Source organism: Psittacula echo (assembly GCF_963264785.1).
Source record: "Psittacula echo genome assembly, chromosome: 5".
Lineage (NCBI taxonomy): Eukaryota > Metazoa > Chordata > Aves > Psittaciformes > Psittacidae > Psittacula > Psittacula echo.
In genome coordinates this window covers 53,324,906-53,346,150 of record NC_137739.1, presented here as the reverse complement: position 1 = coordinate 53,346,150, position 21,245 = coordinate 53,324,906, and the positions used below count along the sequence as shown (strand labels likewise).

Below are 21,245 nucleotides of genomic sequence, written 5' to 3'. Positions count from 1 at the left end.
GTTCCTTTCATGGTGACACTGAACAGTCAGGAAAGAAAACACAAAGCTTCTTTGACTGACCATGCAGCACTCAGCATAAAGGGTGTCTTCACTCTGGCTTTCTCAAATTGGGAATGTATGTTTCCCCATAGGGTAGGGGTCAGGTGAGTCCAAGCACTTGCAAGCTATGCGGTTAAGCAGGGTGAAGAACAGTCCTAAGGCAATATAGGTGAACCTCTCACAAAGCTGGTGTCAAAATTGCTAGAAACACGTCAGTGTCAGAACTATTTAGCAGAACCATGGTTTGCCATCACTGCCTCTGCAGGCAGTCTGTGAAGAAGCTCCAACGCTTCTCAAAGTAAGATTTCTTCAACTAGGTACAATTTTAAAAGTGTGTTTTGCAAAACCCGTGTGTTCCATCTGCCCAATGGCAGCAACTCCTAAGGTCTGCTTGTTTTCAGCTTCAGCTACCTCCCTGTTGCTCCTCAATGAGCAATGAATGAGATTAATGTCATTTGGCGTTTTGAAATGCTATACTATGTTTCATTAAAAAATATTTTTGAGTATCTTGCTTTACTTCAGTAGAGAACAAAACTTGTATCCTCAGATTTGAAATACCCTTCCTTTAGATGTGAGAAATCCTCCACTAGAATCCAGCAAGTCTACTTGTATTCATTTGTAGTTTCAGTTGATTCTCTGAGTTGGAAAAGTATGAAGCAAGCATGGTCTGAAAAAGATCAAAGTAAATAAAAGCCATCACTTGTTACTGAATTTACCACCAGCTATTCAAACTGAGCTGAGAAAATTCTCAGCCCTTGGGTGTAAAATTAAGGATGTGTGAACAGAAACCATTCAGCTTTTTTACAAGAAATGCCTCCAATTATCAAATTAAATGCTTCATTACTCAGAAAAAAAAAAATGCAAGTAGGTGGAAGACTGAATCAGCTCCTAATGATTTTTAGAGACCTGACAGTTTTGACAGTTACCTGTAATTTATGATGTTTGCCAAACCTGGGCACTTCCCATAACAGAATCTACTGCACTCTTCTCCTTGCTCTGAACAAAACTCAGCACATTTCACGAGGAACACTTCCCAATTCTCACAGATGTGATTTGCAGAAGAGATAGGAAAATCATCACTTCTAAAAGTTAGACACCCCCCCTTCCCCCCATATAGTGTTGAGAACTTGAAGCAATTTCCGAAGGATCTTGATCTTTTTGTTTAAAAACATTCAATCAACTTGGCATCCAGTTTTTACAATTTATTTCTTGGAACAGTTAATGTAGAGGGAGTCTTGTTTTGTTCCTTTCACAAATGTGCATAACTTTCAATACTGGGACACATATATATGCGAAAGAAAATTCAAAGTCCACTGCTCACTTCATCTTCGAGGCCACTGCTTCAAAAGAATGATGCCAATCTGTCTTAAAAAATGTTAGCATTGGCAAACGAATAGATATCCATCAATTGAAACTTACCTGCTTATTTAAATGAAATCCCTTTTGGGGCTGGGCAGATCTGAAGCAGCAACTCAGAAGTGAAAGGCTACTTACAAAACTCTAGAATTGTTTCAAATTCCAAACAGGGAGTATCTCACTTGTCTATAGAGACAATGTTATGACAAACTGGGAAACAAAATCATTGCAAAAAACAAAGAATAGAAATGATAAACTACCTCAAATCCTTCACTCAAGTCTGCAATTCAAAAGGGAGAAAACCATAGTAACTCCCCATAGACCTTCAGGTTACAGCCTATACTTAAGAAAACGGTCAAGGAAGCATGCAGATTAATGGACATTCCAATACTGTAAATCTAGTTAGATGTCTGTGAAACCTCTCTTCTCCCACTCTCAATTCAGTTTGCTTTATGTCAGATAAAACACTTCTTTCATATTTTGATTTATTTCCAGTTTCTGTATCAGAACAAAGATTCTGCAAGAGCGCCATTCAGAGAATACATGTTTAAGACACAGGAATACAAGCAAGAACCCTTATTTATATGTTACCCCCAAAACAGAGCCCTAAGAACCCAAAGTCCAATCCCTATCAATCAGTTAAGTCTTATGACCACTTAAAATATTTGGGACATGCACAATGCAGCTCTCAAAGATTTTGAGCAGACCTGTCTGTTAACTATCTCTAAGTTAGTCCTCTGAGACAGGAGGAAGAAGCTAGAATAAAACTGATGGCTTTGGCTGACTGGTGTTGCTGAACCCAAGAGAAAATTCCTTGGCTTCAGCAGTGCCCAGGGGCTCTGCTCAGGCCAGACCAGTTTCAGTTCCTGGCACTCTTAGAAGAGCTTCCAGCAGCAAGTTCTCACATACACCAATCTGGGCAACAAAACCAAATGCTATCAGGGGACTTTAACACAACGTCCAGGACTTGAGATCTGAAGCAACGATTCAAATGTGGCACTCCCCCATCAATAGAATTTTACATTCATTTTGAAACAAAAGTATTGTGTAATGTATTTTAAAGTTGAAAAAGCTGAGCAAGTCATCACTCCCTAATGCTCCAGAACACAGTACAACTGTACAATTGCTTCCTCCAATCACACTATCTCCTCTCAGACGAGTGCAGAAGAGCTCTTCCACTTGGAGAAACCTACAATCTACTCCTTTGGTACGATAGTGAAGGCTACAGGCTACCAAAAGGGCTGTACTACAAGGAGGCATTCTTCGTTATATGCCATGAGAGGGAAAAGCAGAAGCAATAGCTATAGTGATTAAAAAAGTTATTGCATACTTTTTTTGGCAATTATCCTATTGAGGTAATAAGGCCACCCATGCTCTCCCTCATGTTTCTGATTTCAGTGCAATGTGCAGGCAGTTCACATAGCTGAATGAACTGAGACAGAGCTACTGAAAGCTGTATGTGTACACAGGGAACACTAGCCCAAAGCAGCAGAGCTGTAGCTGCCAGTACAGCAAGAAAGGGGGAACCCTCACCAAGGATGCTCTTCAACTGAGTGATAACATAGGTTCTGAAGACTGTATACTCATATGTCATTATAGTACTCACAGATAAACCTGCATGCAGAAATGCTGCTTCATTTCAGTTGGCACATATATTTTTTTTCTCACCTCACCTTCTCATACGTATTTCATGACAATCTTTTGTTAATACCATAAAAAGTCCATCACCATGACTTTTCCCTATGTTTGCCAAAACACTTTGCTTTTTTCAACAGATCTCTATCATGTAGAAAAAAAGTCTTCTGTCTTCTCTGAGGTTCTAAACTAGAAGGAGCTATCATTTCGTGTAGACTGTACTTCACTATAAAACTAACCATTCAATGTCTTTTAGATGCCTCTGTATTTATTTCAATGGCTTATATTTGGCTACAACATTCCTTCCATAAAGCTGCTATCTACAAATTGAAGCTTGAAGATAGACAGAAGCTACTGCTTTCCACAGGACTTTGTTCCAATGATTAATCTGTCCTCATTGTTAAAATCTCATACCTCATTTCTAACTTGAATTGATTTGGCTTTAGCTTCAAGTTCATTTTTATGCCAATCTGCACAAGACAAGAGACACTTTATTACCTAGTATTTTCATTTCCATAAAGAACTGTCTACCACACAGGCAAGATGGCTCTGATCCTCTTCTAATAAAACTACACAGACTGAGCTCTTAAGTATTACAAATTATAAAAACTGTCAGTCCAAAACTGCACTGCAATTCAGCCACAGGAAATGCAATGCATTTTGGAATAAATTAAAAAAAATAAATTATTTCTAGGATCATGTGCAGTGGTAAGAACTTTAGATTCTGAGTCAAGTGCCTGAATATCACTTTTATGGTAGTGTTACAGCAGTGTTTGGGCAGCAAAGGCTAGCATGATGTTTGGATTTATGAGCACATGAAGCCTGAATAGCAATAGGGAAGCAAGTGTTCCTGCTGCTGTAAAGAATACTCTTCAGCATAGACACTAGAGCTGAATGCAGATGGACGTGGAATACATTATTAAAGGTTAAATGACAAGTTTTACAGTGTGAAGCTTATGAAAAATTAGTTATATGGGTTAATGGATTACATAAGATTTGTTGACTGGCTATAGATAGTTATACATGACAAAGAAGCCCAAATTGTAATGGAAGAAAAGGACTTCTCAACCTTGCTGAAAAAATAAAAAGCATTGCAAGAAACAATGTCAGGGTGCTGATATTAGGAAAAAACTATTCCAAGAGAAGATGCAATTTCCTTATGAAGAGGGTAATTAGCAAGAAAAATTATTACCAAGAAAGATGAGCTAATCCTTACTTGACGTTTTTAAAGTCAGATTACATGTCCTTCTAAAAATATAATTAAATCCAGTCGCAGGATAAATACTATAGCCAAAAGGTTCACAACAGTTTTTTCCACCCTTGAAGAGAGAGCTTGTGTACCTTTTGAGGCAGGACACTGGGCTAAGAGAACATCAAAGGAGAGTATCATCATATAAATACTTTGTCCTTACTAAGGACAAAGGATGCCCCCTATGTATCCAAACCCAGTCACTGTGAGAAGCAGACTACCAAGACAAACATACTTTTGGTGGACCCCCGTGCAGCCTTTCTTATGCTATTCATGCCATTTCCTTCAGAGGTTAGAAGGAAAAGAGGGCAGCTTTGCAAAACCCTGATCATCCTCCTAATATTGGCAGCTTTAAGACAAAAAATACTCTAGGTCATGAACACAGAGCTCAGCAATATTGTTTATTACTGTCTGCAGGTATATATATTTTGCATTTTTATCTCATATAATGGGCTGTGCCAGTCCATTTTCCATTTGTGTCAACTCTTTGAGTTGGCACAAGACTTCTCTTTTCCTGGTATGCCAGTTAATGCTTCTTTGTCAATTCACTGGAGTAACACTAATGGATGGGTTTGCAGTCGGAGAGGCATTTTACCCATGGTGAAGTTGAGAAGGATGTTGAATGTTCCATCTGTCTCCACAACAGTCTGTATGTCACCTGACTGAAGGCCAGGCATGCACATTCCCTGAAGACATAAAAGGCCAGGCTGGATGTGAGCAATCTGATCCAGATGAAGATGTCCCTGCTCATTACAGGGAGTTGGACTAGATGACCTTCAGAACTCCCTTCCAACCCAAACTATTCTGTGATTCTATGACCCTACGCACCAGTCTCCCTGCACTTGCCTATGGCACTCTTAAGAGTCTACTCTCTTAAGAACTGAACACTTCAGTATAAATCAAGATATTACATTCTCTATGTTCAGTTTAATCCTTGTATTGGGTAAAAGTTAATGGGTTAAAATAATCTTATCTTGCCTTTTGTTTAGCAAGCGGTCCCTTATACTTTATGCCTTAAGAAGCATTACTGTATTTTTCCCACATTTGATGGTACAAAAGCAGGATGTCTCAAGCACAAAACACAAACTGGAATAGAATGCAGGGGACAAAGACACAGTAATGCAGAATCACAATGAGAACAGAAGTTTGTCTTCCTTTTATAGTCTCCTAACAGACTACTAAAATACATTCTCTGAACAAGTAACTGGCAGCATCTTTCACTTTTGCTTCACTGAAATGTTCTCTGATTACAAAACTATTCTTCAGGACAACAAAAGAAAGTTCTTACCCACTTTACAGAACTCCTTTTCCATATTCAGGCACACACATTTTTTTGTAACATCTTGTTTCTTCAGTGCAGAAAGGGTTACAATAAGAGAGGTACACTTCACCCTTGTTGATGCCCTTCCTCAAATTTCCTTTCTCATCCTCTGCCCATTGAGCAGGTCTCTGCAACATCCACAAAGCAAGAGCATGAGCTTCTACAGTTGGAAGGCCAGCACTAAGGGACTCAATGTCATTATTCAGGAATCCTCGCAAGACACACCTATGCATACCACAGTCATGAAGCTAATCTATCATTCAGTAGTGCTAGTCCCAGTCTCTTATGAGTTTCTCTCCAGCCACTCTTTTGTTGCCTTCTTCAGTCTTTATACTGTACCTTACCTCAAAATCATAAATCCATCAGGCCAGAAACTCCATTCTTTTAATCTGCACTTCTCCATTACCTACTAAACTGGGCATGAAGCCTCACCAGAATGACTGTAAATGTGCAAAGAGCAACTAGTAAATGTGCTTCTCACAGCTCCTGACTTCTCTTTCACTGAAGGTCCATCTTCTCGTAGTACACAAATAAAGCACCATTTGTGAAAGTATGCTGTTATAAGACTAGTTGTCTAAGAAAAGTTGTGGCAATTGCATGAGGTCCTCGGTGGCAGGAAGGGGTACATACCATGTCACCTTCCTAAAAAGTCGGGAAGGAGGATCTGGGAATGAAAGGCTAGTCGGCCCTACCATGGTCCCTTGTAGCTTTATACAGCAAGTTCTGAAAGCCATTTCCAGGCATTCAAAGGACAAGAAGGTGACTAGGAACAGGCCACTAGATTAAACAAGGGAAAATTATGCCTACAAACCTGACTGCCTTCTGTGATGAAATGACAGGCTCTGTGGATGTATACAGGGCAGTGGATGCTGTTTACATTTACTTCAGTAAGCCTTTTGATGTAGCTTCTCACATATACATATATATCTATATATGCCAAATGGTGGAGCTACGGACTCTGCACTGAATATCATCCATTAAGAAAGGTCCGTGAACTTTCAGCATTAATGATCAATGGTTTGAAATCTGCACGATGGCCACCTATGAAAAGCATGGCCCAGAAGACAATACTGGGATTGATACTGTTCAGTGATCATTACTGATCTGGTGGAAAGACACAGAACATACTCTCAACAAGATCAGAAATAACAGGAGGTTGGGGAGGGGAAACACTGATGGAGGGTGGAAGTTCCACCCAAGAGGGACCTCGAAAAGACAGAAACTTCATGAAGTTCATGAATAAGAAAATTCAGTTTGAAAAGACCTACAATCATCATTAGCCCAGCTGCCTGACCATTTCAGGGCTGACCAAAAGTGAAGTATATTATTATGAGAATTCTCCAAATGCCTCTCCAGTGCTGACAGGCTTGGGGCATTGACCACCTCTTTAGGAAGCCTGCTGCAGTGTTTGACCATCCTCCCTGAACAGAAGTGTTTTCTAATGTCAAGTCTGAACCTCCCCTGGTGCAGCTTTGAACCATTCCTGTGCATCCTATCACTGGAAACAGGAGGAAACAATCAGCACCTCACTCTCCACCTCCCTTCGTGAGGAAGCTGTAGGGAGCAATGAGTTGCCTCTCAGCCTTATCTTCTCCAGACCAGACAACCCTAGAGTCAGCAGTCACTCCCCATAGGACATGCCTTTGAGTCTTGTCACCAGTTTTGTTGCCCTCCTTTGGACAAATTATTCAAGGAACTTAACATCCTTCTGAAATTGCAGTGCCCAGAACCGTACACAGTGCTCAATGGGAGGCCACACTAACTCTGAATACAGGGGGATAATAACCTCTTTTGACCAGCCAGTTATACTGTGTTTGATGCACCCCAGGATACCATTCACCCTCTTGGCTACCAGGGTACACTGCTTTACTGAGCCTGCTGTCAGCCAGCACCCCCAGATCCCATTTTGCAAGGCTGATCTCCAGCCACTTCTCTCCTAATTTATACTTGCGTCCAGCATTACTCCATCCCAGGTGCAGAATCCAGCATTTTTTCTTGTTAAATTTCATCCCATTAATTATAGCCCAGTGCTCCCATACCCCAACCTATCTAGAGCCCTCTGCAAGGCCTCTTCTCCATTGAGAGGGTGAAAAGCACCTCCCAGTTCAGTATCATCAGCAAACTTGCTAATGGTATATTCAACTCCTGCATTCAAATCATTCATAAACAATACTGACTAGAACTGTTCCTAGAACTGAACCCTGAGGAATACTGCTTATGATCAGTTGACAGCCAGATGTAGCCCCGTTCACCACAACCCTTTGAGCCCTGCTGTTCATCCAGCACACTGTGTACCTGCTCATCTCAGTTGGACAACTTGTTCAGAAGGATGCTGTGAGGGACAGTATCAAAAGCCTTATTAAAATCCAGAACTACATCCACCACCTTCTCTTCATCCCTTTGGCAGGTGATCTTATCATAGAAGGGTATCAAATTAGTTAAACAGAACTCTCCCTTTGTGAGCCCATGCTGACTGTGCCTTTTTGCACTGTCCTTTAAATGTCTTTCAGAAGCGCCCAGTGTGATCTTTCCCATATTTTTTCCAGGTACTGAGGTCAGACTAACAGATCAGTAGTTTCTTGGGTCTTCCCTCAACTCTTATTGTCAACTATAACAAGATTGGCTAGCTTCCAGTCAGCAGGGACTTTCCCAAGATCCCAAAACCTTTGGTAGATGATTAAGAGGGGTCCTGCTGCAACATCTACTAGTTCCTTCACTGCTCTGGGATGAATTCCCAGACTCATGGACTTCAATTGATACAACTGGTCCCTCACAATTTCATTGTCCACAAATGGAAAGTCACTGTTCCCACAGTTGTGGTCCTCCAACTCAGAGGACTGGGCAGCCCAAGATGTGTCAGTATTATTAGAGACTGAGGTAAAAAAAAAGCATTGAATGCCTTCACTTTTCTTCCATCCCAATTTCTCACATGACCATCTTCAACAAGTACCAGTCCAATGTTTTCCTTAGACCTCCTCTTGCTATTAATGTACTTCAAAAACCCTTTGTTGTTGCCTGATACAACACTGGCCAGTTTCAACACTAAGCTTCGGCCTTTTGTGTCTTCTCCCTGTACATGCAAACCACAGCCCTCCAGAGGAGGGCCACGAAAATGATCAGAGGGCTGGAGCACCTCTCCTACAAATATAGGCGTAGAGAGTTGGGCTTGTTCAGCCTGCAGAAGAGAAGGCTCTGGGGAGACCTTAGAGCACCCTGCAGTACAGAAAGGGGGCCTACAAGAAATCCAGAGAGGGATTTTTTTAAAATGGGACTTTTTAAAATGGCATGCAGTGATAGTACAAGGACAAGGGGGAATGGCTTTAAACTCAAAGAGGGTAGATTTATATTAGATACGACAAATAAGTTATTTACTGTGAGAGGGTGGTGACCCACTGGAAAAGGCTAACCAAAGAAGCTGTGGATGCCCCATCCCTGGCAGTGTTGAAGGCCAGGTTGGACAGAGCTTTCAAAACCCTGGTCTAGTGGAAGGTGTCCCTGCCCATGGCAGGGGCATTGGAACTGGATGATCTTAAGGTCCCTTCGAACCCAAACCATTCTATGATTCTATAATCTTCCTGCAAATCCTAACTTCGCTTCTCAGGACCATACAATTTCTTTTTCCTCCTGAGTTCCAGGGAATTCCCTGTTCAGCCAAAGTGGTCTTCTGTGCCACTTGCTGGAATTTCAACACAAAGGGACTGCCTGCTCTTGAGCTTTTAAAAGATGGTTCTTAAAAACTGACCAGTACTCATGGACCCCTAAGCCCTCAGAAGCAGATTCTCAGGGGACACTGCTAATGAGCTCACCGAGTAGCTTGAGGTTAGCTCTCCTGAAATCCAGGGTAGTAACTCTGCTGACCATTTTTCTCATTACATCAAAATTTTTAAACTGACCAATTTAGTGATCCCTGTGGCCAATATAGCCATCTACAGTCACATCTCCCACAAGTCTTTCTCTATTCAAAAATAACAAGTCGAAAGTAGCATCTTTCCTAGTTGACTCACAGAGTACTTACAAGAAAGTACCTTCAATAGACAAGAAATTGTCTTCAACATACTTCAGGAATTTCACAGACTTGCCTGTCACATCAGTATGGTATTCTCAGCGGATGTTTGGGAAGTTGAAGTGTCCCATAAGGACTAGAAGAGAAGACAATTAGAGAGAAAACAAGCCTGAAAAAAGCCTGGGGAGTCCTGGTGGACAAGAAGCAGATGATGAGTGAGCTGTGTATCTTTGAAGCAATAATCACATACTGGACCACCTTGGTAGAAGTACGGCTACCAAATCAAGGCATGATATTATTTCTTTCTACTCAAGCAAGTCACATCTAAAGCACTGTGTCCTTTACTGCAAGTACTGTGTCAGTACACTGTGTGTTCTAAGGAATCTGCCTTAGAGGAAAAGAGACAAAACAGTGCACCTAGTTCATCTAAGAAGGCTGAAGATACTCAAATCTGTATCAAGCTATGTAAGTCTGAAGACAAATTTTGATGAATATCCTGGAGCAACAAGATATATGATTCATTTAGCTTGTCTGCCACTCAGGAGAATCAAGGTTGGTTGAGAACCTGACTGACCTATAAACTGATTCTAACCTAGAAATAGGAAAGACAGGGCAGCTACAAGAACTTGAGTCTCCTGGCACTTCCAGAAAGTTGCCATGGCAGGAAGTATGGCTTACTGAGGCGAGGCCTGCCACAGTTACTCTTCAGTACTGCCACAGGTACATTCAACTATTAAAGACAAGGAAGACCTCCTAGGAGCTCAGAACCCAAGTAAGGCCTTAAGCAGATGAACAGTGCTACTGACATAGAATAGAATCATAGAATAGTTAGGGTTGGAAAGGACCTTAAGGTCATCTAGTTCCAACCCCCCTGCCATGGGCAGGGACACCTCACACTAAACCATGTCACCCAAGGCCTCATCCAACCTGGCCTTGAACACTGCCAGGGATGGAGCATTCACAACTTCCTTGGGCAACCCATTCCAGTGCCTCACCACCCTCACAGTAAAGAATTTCTTCCTTATATCCAATCTAAACTTCCCCTGTTTAAGTTTGAACCCGTTACCCCTTGTCCTATCACTACAATCCCTAATGAAGAGTCCCTCCCCAGCATCCTTAGAGGCCCCCTTCAAATACTGGAAGGCTGCTATGAGGTCTCCCATGCAGCCTTCTCTTCTCCAGGCTGAACAACCCCAACTTTCTCAGCCTGTCTTCATACGGGAGGTGCTCCAGTCCCCTGATCATCCTCGTGGCCCTCCTCTGGACTTGTTCCAACAGTTCCATGTCCATTTTATGTTGAGGACACCAGAACTATACACAATACTCCACGTGAGGTCTCATGAGAGCAGTAGACATCAATAGGAAAATCTGACAAGTTATCTTTCCCTACCCCTAGAGAAAAATCATGTGAAGCCTGGTGACATCCCCACTGCCACAATGAAGATTCCCGAACACCTCAAACACCTCTCTTATGAAAGTTTTAAAATTGCCCTGACACCACAAAAGAAACAGAACTACTCTGAACAACACTCGGAATGTAGCAGGATATAGCAGAATTTGTTTTAAAAAGGGGAACACAAAGGCCACAATTTAAAATTTTAGCTGAAGGATCAGTAATCTGAGGAAATTTGTTGAACAGACTCAAGCCAAGAGAAGTTGCAGATTAAAACCACTCAATTGCACAAATATATTTCAGAGAACCACTCCCTGTCACTAAGGCACCCTGCAAGTTAGGTTATGAGGCTGCCAATCCTAAAAGGTATCTGCAGGTTGGCAGGAGAATGTGACCACCTTTCCCCTTCACTGTGTTCATGAGTACTAGATAGTCAAGCTACTACTCCCTAGGTTTACCTTCTCTTTGTATGTTCTAAATTACAGGCTCTCCAGTAACTTCCAGTAATCTCCAGGCCCTTACAGTGCCAAGACTTTCCTTGCCACCTCTTAAGTGCTATTGCTTGAAATACCTACAAAATAAGACAATCCAATGACTACTTTAAAACAGCAACACTCCTCTCTCCGCAAAACCCTTACAAGCTTGTTCCATAATCCAAACAGACCTCTGTACTCCTTCAGCAACGTAAAAAGGCTTCCCCATTCTAATTAGTTCTAAAAATGTACCACCACCAAAAAAACAGTTTTGAGAGGGATTTACAGTGACAGATCCGACAGTTTGCTTGGGCTGTGAAATATAAATCCAATTTAGATGTCTCCCCAAAAATAAGTAGGTATTTAGGGGATAAGACACTGACAGTGTGTCTATAGTATAACTGTATATGTCAATCATGATTTAGCGAGTCATTCAATTTTTGTTTTGTGTATGTTATGAGCATTTAACATTTTAATAGGGAGTTAAATATAAATCACTGCTTTATAGTCTCAAACTCTGATCTTTCCCTCAGCTATTTGATTTATAAGGGAGAGCAGAAGACTGCAAAACCACTAAAACCATGCAAATTATGTTATCCACTTAAAGTGCTAACTGCACCTCCACATTCAAAATGAAATTTATAACCTTAAAGGGTACTGTTTGAAAGCTCCACCCAGTGAAGAAAATAAAAAAAAGTTGAATGCATACAAATATATCCTATTTTTAAAGGACTCATGAAGCCATGAGGCCACCTGTTCCTTGACACAAGCTATGCAGGAGTATATTCTAAAAACATAGCTTAAAATAAGCTCCAGACAGAGTAAATAAAAGTAAGAGGAGCGTGATCAAGAATTCAAGAAAAGAGAGGGAAGAAGTCACTATCCACATATTCTGCAACACAAAATAACAAGAGGAACAAGTGGAAGTGCTATGAAGAGAAGGGAATCTCATTTGTGTATGCTCCAAAGTCCAATCATGAATAGGTGGCGACACCTCTAGAAGAGAGAGCAGACAATACTTTCTGAAGGGAGGGAAAGACTTAGACGAGGTCTGATCAACACCCAGAATATTCTGAACTCAGGTGGTACTTTAAATGGCTTTTTTGTTTAACAGCATGTAAACCTCTATGGCAAGCATCCTTTAGAAGTGCTAACAGTCATTTTATAATTTATATACTGAGAAACTGGAATTTTGTATATCCTCTACCATACTCCAAGGATATTCAAGGGCCCAGGTTCCTTTCAAATACACCAGCTTGCACATTTATGTCCACGTAGTTTTCCCAATTCCTTATCCAGTAGGAGATTTAGGAAAGACCATGCAATACACAAGCAAGACTAAAGACATTCAGAACAACAGAGAAGGAAAAGGTCTAGTGGATCATGCTGCCAGTGAGCCAATGGCAACTTCTGAATGGACAAGCACTGTATTTGCTTCACTGGAAGCAACGTGATTTGAGTCCATTAGCACATGGCCTGAAAACATTCTGCTAATACAGAATTCAGGTTCCATGTTTCAACTTGTTTGCATTCCCTCCTCACTCCCCAGCCAAAAAAAACAGGGGGAGATACTTGCCTGAGCGGCAGGGGGACTTTCACCTAAAAAACACCAAATGCACAAACAAGCAACATGTCCAGGGGGTGAATAAAGATCTGAAAACCCAGAAGAATCTGTACATGACCCAGCACATATGAGCTGGCAGCAGGGTAAGAGATGAATGCATAATAAATACAACAATAGCAAGAATATTTTTAAAAGCCACTGAGGTCCCAACACCGATTACCTTTTTTTTTTAAACACAGATTCACAAACACGGTTTAGGTGTGTGGGGCACAGATCAGCCTGGATGATGCCAGGCATCACACGCCAATACTGAAGATTACCGCTACCACCAAACAAGATGTTTGGTAGAGACACACAGAGTCAAACACTTCCAAAATCCAAGCTTTTACAGTTGCAATGCTTCCTTTTAGCTGTATCCAGGGCTCTTCTCTGGTGGTATTTTAAAAAAGTTACTGGAGGCAGTGATAGTAGCTTTCTCAGCTGCTGGTGTTTTCCCTGTCCATTCAGAGTTCTGGGATCTCAGAGATGGTGTTGCTGGTAGCTCTGACTCTGCTGCATCCATGTGGACAGATAAAGTTGCTGGAATACAAAATTTCAGGGAACGGGGAACAGAGGAAGAAAGTAGGAATGGGCAATAAAAAAAATAAAAGTTAGAGCAAGTGATTTCATGGCAAATGCCTCACATATATGTAATTTCTTATAAGAAGGTGTTATTTCCCTGAGTTCCTACAAGTTCCCCCACCAAATTCCATTGAAATACAGGTTCTTGATAGCATTAACACCTTTGCCATAATGATTCTCATATTCAGAACTCTTAAGTTCCCAGTCCACTAACTAGTTCCTTTAGTCAAAGTTCCTGTTGGAAATCAAGAGCTTTAGCTGTTCCACGCTTAAACAGAATCAATTCGTAATCACTCAACTGAAAATACCTTGACCTCTTTACAAAGACTCGGTTAACCCTACATCTGGAAATTTCAAAGTCTCTGAAGGTTTGGCAAATTTCAGGTTGCAAAGTTCAGTTAAAGAAGAAAATATACCTCTCCTCCTTACGCAGTAAAGGCAGTACCATAAACCTCCACATATATCTAATATGGCAAATCACCATATTATACCAAGAAGCTACTTGCTAAGCTAGGCTGGAATCCATTCTCATTTTATCCATACAACCACTACGTCAAAATGGGACAGGCTATAATTAGCAAGAGAGATTTGCAGATCCATAGCTCTAACCAGCAGCCACCCAAATTTCCAGAGGCGATAAGAGTTTGCTCCCATTCTCAGTACCCTGAATCATTCAATTCTCAAAAGCAGAACAGGGCAGGAGAAAAAAAAAAAACTACTGCCACAGGAGTCTCTGGGGCAACCAGAAGCTTTCTGAACAAGTGCTTGCTTCAGTACGAAACACGTCTCTCTTTCATTGTATTCTCACAATAGATAATAGCTGTTTGTGTGTTTTTATTACAAGTTGCCTCTGCTGCTCTGTAGCGGATGAAGGATAAAGAGGCCATAACAAGCTTCAACTAGTGGACTGATTGCTTTGAAGTTTAAATAAAAAGCTGGTTCAATGCTTCAGGTTCCTCACTCAGTAGATCTGGAACCCCAACAACCCTGCTTCTGTACATTCAAAACGACGAGTCATTCCCATACAACCACAACAACGCAGCTGATAACAGTACATTGCATATTCTACCTCTAGCCCATCAGCTTCCTCCATCTAAAGGTGAGATAAAACATGCAAAAACAATTAAGTCCTTTAATAATCACCACCAATACTACACTATGAGCCCCTTGCTGGCAGTCTCCCCACTCAGGCTCTCTATCTTTAGTCATAAAAAGAAATAAAAAACCAACAAAGGACTAAAACAGACTTCTTGCTGCTGGGTACCATCATACCATGACAAAAGGTGAATCCATCAGCAAGAAAGAGGAGAGAGAAAAATCACAAGACTGCTACTACTCATCAGGCTGTTCTTTGATAAGCAGTTTCAGAGGCTGCTAACTGGCACTTTTTATAAGTTACTATTTTTCACAAGCTAAGCGTGAATACATGACAAAGCAGACATAGATCTACTTATGCAGACTTTTACCCCAGAGTCACTGGGGTAAAATGTCCCAGATTCACTGGGACTGGACCACAATAAACATTAAAGGCATCAATGTAAAGCTGGACAGTTGTTCATCATTTATTTCACAACCATCTATACTTGTGGCCTCTTCTGACAAACCAAAGACAGACATGACAGTCTTCATCAGATCCCTTTCAAAACAGAGAATAACTACAAGAAGAATAACATTTTATACAGTATTTATCAGACAAGCTCTACCGTGCCATTGGGAACATTAGTCCAACTCTATTTGAACTGCAACAGAAAGTAACTACACGCAAGGATACTATCTGTGCCTTCTGAAGGCCCTGTCTTAGATCACTGAAAATTTGAAGGACCTTTATCACAACAAACTTTCTTCCTCCCTAGGCACTGGCTGTTGGTCACTGAGTTGGTTGAACTTCTGGTCTAATCCAGTACAGCCATTCTTACTTCCTCCAGATTTCCTTATTCTACCCCCAGACTACACCAGCCAGACCTTTGTTCTTACTTGGTGAGGGCTTTAGGGCTCACATACTGCACAACTGTGTAGTGTAGAAAGCACTTTCATTTTCAATCTTTCTCAACATTGGCGTAAGTTTGACCAACTTAATTTTGATAACAGTCACTTCCTGAAGTACACATGAATTCTGAATTTTCTACCCATGTTTTGTTGCTCTCAATAGCCAGGCCTTTTTCCAAAACACTATTCTTTAACCTCTATCTCAGTTACACTATTTAGGCCAGTTAACCTCAAAGCGCAGTACTAATACCAGAAGTTTAATGCTATAGCAATACAATAAGAGACCTAAGCATTTCTGCTACAGTAATACATGTTTTTGGATGTTCATACAATGGTCTCTGTCAAAAAATGCTTTACCAGAACCCACAAATACCCACTTACATGAAAGTATGTGAGAAGACATGGAATAAACTTAGTTTGCTTCACTCCCAAATAAATGTATCTCTAGTTCCCTTCTCTCATTCCTGCAGCTGGAAGGGAGATAGCATTCACATCTCATATGCCTTTCATTAGCACCTTCTGATTTCAGCCAAATTCAACTCAAAACTTTCTGTAGATGATGGGGGGTGAGGTGACAGGGGAAGATTTGTAGCTGCATGTTTAAGAAAGAAGCTAAATTCATCACAATGACAGGGGAGAGTGTTGGCAGAGATTTGAGCTATTTATTCTTTTAGGAAAATCCTATAAAGAATGACATGAAGAAGCCTCTATCTGCAGTCTTGTTCATCACACTGGTGAGGAGTCCGATAACAGATGTATGCAGTAGCGTGATTTAGTGCCGGGAGCTGGCCCCTGATGTGTATTAATACAGCGGCAAAGCGGAACGAGCCCCTCTTCATCACTCATCTCTATAAAAGAGGTGGAATCCGAGATGGCCCGATGTTCAGCAGAGCAAGCCCATTTGTTCTGCTGACTGATGGAGCCAGCTCAGGCTACGTCCTTCACCTCCATGGGGCACCCAGGTTGCAAAAAAGGGAGATCACTGAAGCAGGACCTGGTCAACAAGTGAGACGAGAGCAATTGGACTCAGCTAAGATGCTATTTAAAGGTGAAGAAATCTAGCACTCTGTGCGCCTGCAGTGACAGGCAAGGGACTGCGTTCTGATCTACTTGTGTTTCATCTTCTGAAGAAGTAGTAAAACACCACGAACAAAAAGCCTCTGCAGTGAGAAAATGAGGTTGCTGTGATTCTTCAGGTACAGGGGAGCCCCAGTGTAAGACATTTATGACTGGACGAGTAGATGCATGGCAAGGGAGAAAAATCTTTAACTATCTCAGCAATGTTTAAGCGTAAGAGTCATCAGTCAATTCTACCTTATTGCAGAGTAATCCTATGTATTTCTTTAGGCATTAGTGATTCCAGTCAGATCACCTTTGACAGAAATAATATCAGATTTCAGAAGTTTCCAAGTTACACCCCCAGGTTGTGCTCCAGCTACAACTGGAAGACTGCTGTACTAAGTCAGCTAGGACCCAGCTTCAGTTACACAATCAAAAGTTTTTTTCCACAAGTCAGTGTTATAGCAAACCTGTCCATAGCTACTGCCTTTGCTGGGGATATTTCTAAATACGGTCTAAGTAAGAAATCTTTACCCTTTTTGACCATGAAAAACCTTGCAGGACTTTTCTCTTGATCACCAAGCATCCTGTCTGGATTCCAGTAACTACACTCTCCTTCCTTACTTTGTAATGCATACTCTAATTTTCTTTCCCTCACCCTTAAAAAGAAAAAACTTTGAAACCCCTCTGCTACTGTCGTGGTTTAAACCCAGCTGGCAACTCAGAACCACACAACCACTCGCTCACCTCCAGCTTTCCCCTGTCCCTGGGTGGGATGGGGAGGAGAATTGAAAGAATGTAAACCCCATGGGTTGAGATAAGAACAGTACAATAACTAAAGTACAATATACTACTACTACACTAAGGAAAATAACAAGGGGAGAGAATATAAAACTAAAAGGAGAAAGGAAAACAAACAATAAACAACAGTGATGCCCAGTACAAATGCTCACCACCTGCTGACTAACAACCAGCCCGACCCAAGCAGCAATCTGGGCCTTTCCGGTGACTCCTCTCAGTTTATGCACTGGGCATGACGTGCTGTGGTATGGAATACCCCTTTGGCTAGTTTGGGTCAGCTGCCCTATCTCTGCTCCCTCCTAGCTTCTTGTGCCCCTCCTCACTTGGCGGAGCATGAAAAACTGAAAAGTCCTTGAGCAGGGTAAGCACTACTGAGCAACAACTAAAACATCAGTGTGTTATCAGCATTGTTCTCAGGCTAAAGCCAAAACATAGCACTGCACCGGCTACTAGGACCAAAATTAACCCTATCCCAAATGAAACCAGGACTCCAGTGCTTGGTTCCACCCTAGATGCAGATTCAAGTCTTCAAAAAGTGTCCCTATACAATTTGCCTGGTCAAGTACAACATACATAATATTTTGAAACATGTAGGCATAGAAACAAATGCTCTCCCTATAGAAAGTGAACAGCAATGCAGTACAGAATATACCCTGAACAATAAATTAATGGATAGGTAAGAGGGGACAGTGAGACACTAGCATTTTACCAAGAAAACCTAGTATTCCCAAGAAGTAAAATTCTGTGGCTATGGATATGCAATTTTACTAACTTTCACTACAGAAGTCTGCATATCCTAGCATGGAATACTCAAAAGCCAGGAAAGAATATCCTAAATAAACAGTCAATAACAGATTACTTTTGCTGAGCAACAGATTAGTAATTTTATTTTTTTTCCTCTTAATTTTTAATACAGAACCTTTCAGACAGTCTGTAATCCAGACCTGTGACCTGGAAAACTAGCACAACTTTCTTCCCTATTTCATTATTCTACTGTCTATCCACCAGCCTAAGGAGGAAATCTAAACTTCATGCATAGGAATTCATCACCAATTCTTTCAGTCTTCCCCACTGTTTTCGCACCACCATTTTTCCCATGAGTTTACCCACCTTCTTGTTACTGAATTGCAGTAACAATTTTTTAATAAACTAGCTGGAAGAACATGGGTCACTTGATAGTAGACAAAATATTTCAAGAGAGGGTAGGGTGAGAGGCCAGAGAAAAGTCTCCAAAACCGCTCTGTGGTCTGCAGAGTAAAGCTTCTTCAGATCCTGGTAAGTAATCAGTCTCTTTCCAGAAAAATACCACATGAAAATAAACCAGCATTTTAATTAGTACATCCCCAGAGCAAAAAAAAAAGTTATTATTTTCATTCACAAGACTAAGACAGCTCCCAGGGAATAGGTGGCCTCACCCAGTGAAGAGACAATGCCAGATTTCTGTTCCTGGAAAAGTGCCTAAAAACATCCTGAAAAAGGGCACCAGAGCCACCAGCTAATGTCAGGCCAACACTGAAGGCACACACCATGAAGAGCGATCACCTCCTTATTACCACGTACTGCATAATTTAAGAATGGTGGAAATAACACCTTATGAAGAAACATATTACCCACTGTATAATGACACACTGTAAATCATATTAATGTGCCATAGTGCCACTTTAGTAGGCAGCTTTTGATGCTATGAAAAAACCACATGATATTCTCTCTCACGTGTTGCCCTTCTCACACACGTTTCAATAGTTTCAAATCAAGGTAATGATATTTTTGACTATTGTGACTGGCACTTTGCTCAAGAGAGACTTCAGAAATGCTGGCACACAGATATCAGGTCACCTGATGTTGGGCTGGACATGGAGGCTGCAGCTGGCTTTCGTTTCCTCTTGATGTCTCTTGAACATAGCGGTCCCAGGTGTACATTTGCTTGCCTACAGAGAAATTAAAACATATAAAACTTTGTTCTAGTATCACCTTCCTGTAAGACACTGGCCAATCACCCTCCAACCTATTCAGTGGAATACCCATATTCCAACTGTCCATGCAGACTTTTTCCACTACAGTAGTAAGTTCATAAAGTTAGGAACACAAAACAATCTGAAGCATTTTCAAAATTATTATTTCCTTATTGAAGTGCTGTGACAACAGCTGAACTGGCTGATGGCAATACATGCTTGCTGCACCTGTAAACAAGCTGAAAGGCACAACCAGTCATTAGTAACTGCTAAGTCCGAAGCTTACCAATGACCATCAGTTTGGCCATTTGCCAATTAAGCAAACCTGCATTATTGGGACTGACTTGAAGTGGGCACTTCTCTAAGTTCTAGACAGAGGAAGAAGAGAAGTTTAATTCAGAAAAGGCAGCCTTGGGAGCAAACCAGAGAAATTTCTCAAATACAATCCATAATGAATAAAAATGCATTATTTAGCAATGATGTTGTGTTCAAATCCCTCCTTTGTCCAAGATACCAGAGTTTTTTCGGCAAGTTCCCTGGTCACTCTCTGCATCAGATCTGATGTGCAAAATGCAGAACTGGAATGCAAATAAGATTCTGAAGTGCTTATATACTGCAAAGATTGAAACCATATAAATTTTGATGATGAAGTGCTGAAAAGCTTCTGTGTCTTTAAAGCCTGTTATTTGATTATCAAAAAAAAAAAAAAAAAAAAATCCTGAAAGTTTAACAAACATTTATCAAGTACATTTTTCTTCTGCAAATAACAACAGGAAAAGTTTATGGCTTTGTATTTCTGTGCCAAAACTCTACAAAATCTTTTTTTAAAAAAAAACAAACAAACAAAAAAAAAACAAACAAAAGCAGCACATTTATAATAGATACAATTTTTGACACTGTATTTATGCAAAGCTAAAGTGTACTCTTGTAGGAACACAGAACAGTGTAGGGAATACAAAAACATTTCCCATACCAATCAAGACTATAAATTGTTTGAATGCTGCTGGGTCTACTTACTTACCTGTAACAAAGCACAGCCACAAAGAAAGAACTATCTGGTCTTCTATCCTCTCAACTAAAAGTCAGAAGTTCTACAAGAAGTCTAAAAAAACCTGTCATCAAAGTTTGACATTAAGGAATAGCTTCAAAAAATTTTAAGCTGTGCTAAGTTTCACTGACAACCAGTTTTTCAAATCTGGGAACGCATGTCAATGTAACCAGACACAGGAGTCTCCTGAAAACTTGAACTAAATAAAGGCTTTCAAAAATACCAGCACACCTACAAACCACATATTCAAATCTCGAGTTTGTACACATAAGTGACCAACCTCTAAGTGACTTCACATATGCTAAAAAATTGCTTTTGTACATGATGAGCATAGCGGCTATATAGCATTGTAGCACAGTCCCACCATGTAATCTGAAACACCTAGGCACACACATAGCCCAAGGAAAAGATAGCCTCAATCAAGTGGAACTTCAGATTTTTATTTTGCATCAGTGACACAGTATTAAATTACTAACTAGATGGCTACATAATTATATATAATAATCCAACTCATTTTATTCCATAATAATAAGGTTCCCTTTTTAATTTTATGAACTTACACCAATGTTAGCCATCTGATCCTTGGTGGAGAATCACTACAGACTAGGAAAAAAGTATACACTATCAATTTTTAAGAGACTTTATGTAATCTTTCCCAGTTCACAAGTGTTACAGACTAGATTTCAAATAAGAGCTCCTGCTCTCAGCTCCATGTTCAAACCATATCTGCCCTTACCTCATGATT

At 40.7% G+C, this 21,245-nt stretch overlaps 1 protein-coding gene across 7 annotated transcripts in view; it reads right to left on the bottom strand.

Moving 5' to 3' along the window:
- Positions 1–727: 727 nt before the first annotated feature.
- The window catches only part of GPATCH2L (G-patch domain containing 2 like), a 43,981-nt gene continuing 23,463 nt past the window's right edge, over positions 728–21,245 (bottom strand). For 3 of the 7 annotated variants that reach the window (XM_080618075.1, XM_080618073.1, XM_080618074.1), the window contains 2 exons: positions 19,337–19,428; positions 728–13,612 (listed from right to left, as the gene is read on the bottom strand). In XM_080618075.1, coding sequence (XP_080474201.1) covers positions 13,440–13,612; positions 19,337–19,428 — 265 coding nt within the window. In that variant the 3' untranslated portion in view covers positions 728–13,439. Of the gene's footprint in view, positions 13,613–18,610; positions 18,791–19,336; positions 19,429–21,245 lie in introns of all 7 variants that reach the window. The other 4 variants (XR_013956878.1, XR_013956879.1, XR_013956880.1 and 1 more) reach the window with 4 other exon arrangements.